General features: G+C 67.7%; 1 protein-coding gene across 1 annotated transcript in view; it reads left to right on the top strand.

The window, feature by feature from the left end:
• LOC103924848 (scavenger receptor class F member 1-like) overlaps positions 1-316 on the top strand; it is a gene marked incomplete at its 5' end in the record, with an annotated part of 10,160 nt that overhangs the window by 3,057 nt on the left and 6,787 nt on the right. Inside the window, 1 exon segment of the mRNA XM_009333453.1 lies at positions 186-311. Within this exon segment, the coding sequence (XP_009331728.1) occupies positions 186-311 (126 nt within the window).

Genomic DNA, 316 nt, shown 5'->3' with positions numbered 1-316 from the left:
GGGGATCTGCCTTGCAGGCAGGCAAGGGCAGGCCTGGCTGCCACCTCAGGGGTGCTCCGCGCTCCCAGGGGCTCGCAGCCAGGCTGCGTCCCGCTGCTGCCACCAAACGCAGAGGGAGGTTGGGATCTGGCCGCTTCCCTGGGAAGGCTCTTCTCCCCCACGGCCGTTATCTGCTCTCTCTGCAGTTTTGGGCTGTGGTATCAGGGCAGCAGCAAAGACCCCCCCGCATCCAGCTGCTCTGGAGCCTGGGAAATCATCGACTCGCTGGACACGCAGCTGGAGCCGGAGGGAGCGAGCAGGCACGCAGCCCGGCCCC

Source organism: Pygoscelis adeliae, unplaced genomic scaffold, assembly GCF_000699105.1.
Source record: "Pygoscelis adeliae isolate BGI_AS28 unplaced genomic scaffold, ASM69910v1 Scaffold331, whole genome shotgun sequence".
Lineage (NCBI taxonomy): Eukaryota > Metazoa > Chordata > Aves > Sphenisciformes > Spheniscidae > Pygoscelis > Pygoscelis adeliae.
Note: the sequence above shows the minus strand (reverse complement) of the source record. Positions and strands in the feature narration are given on the sequence as shown.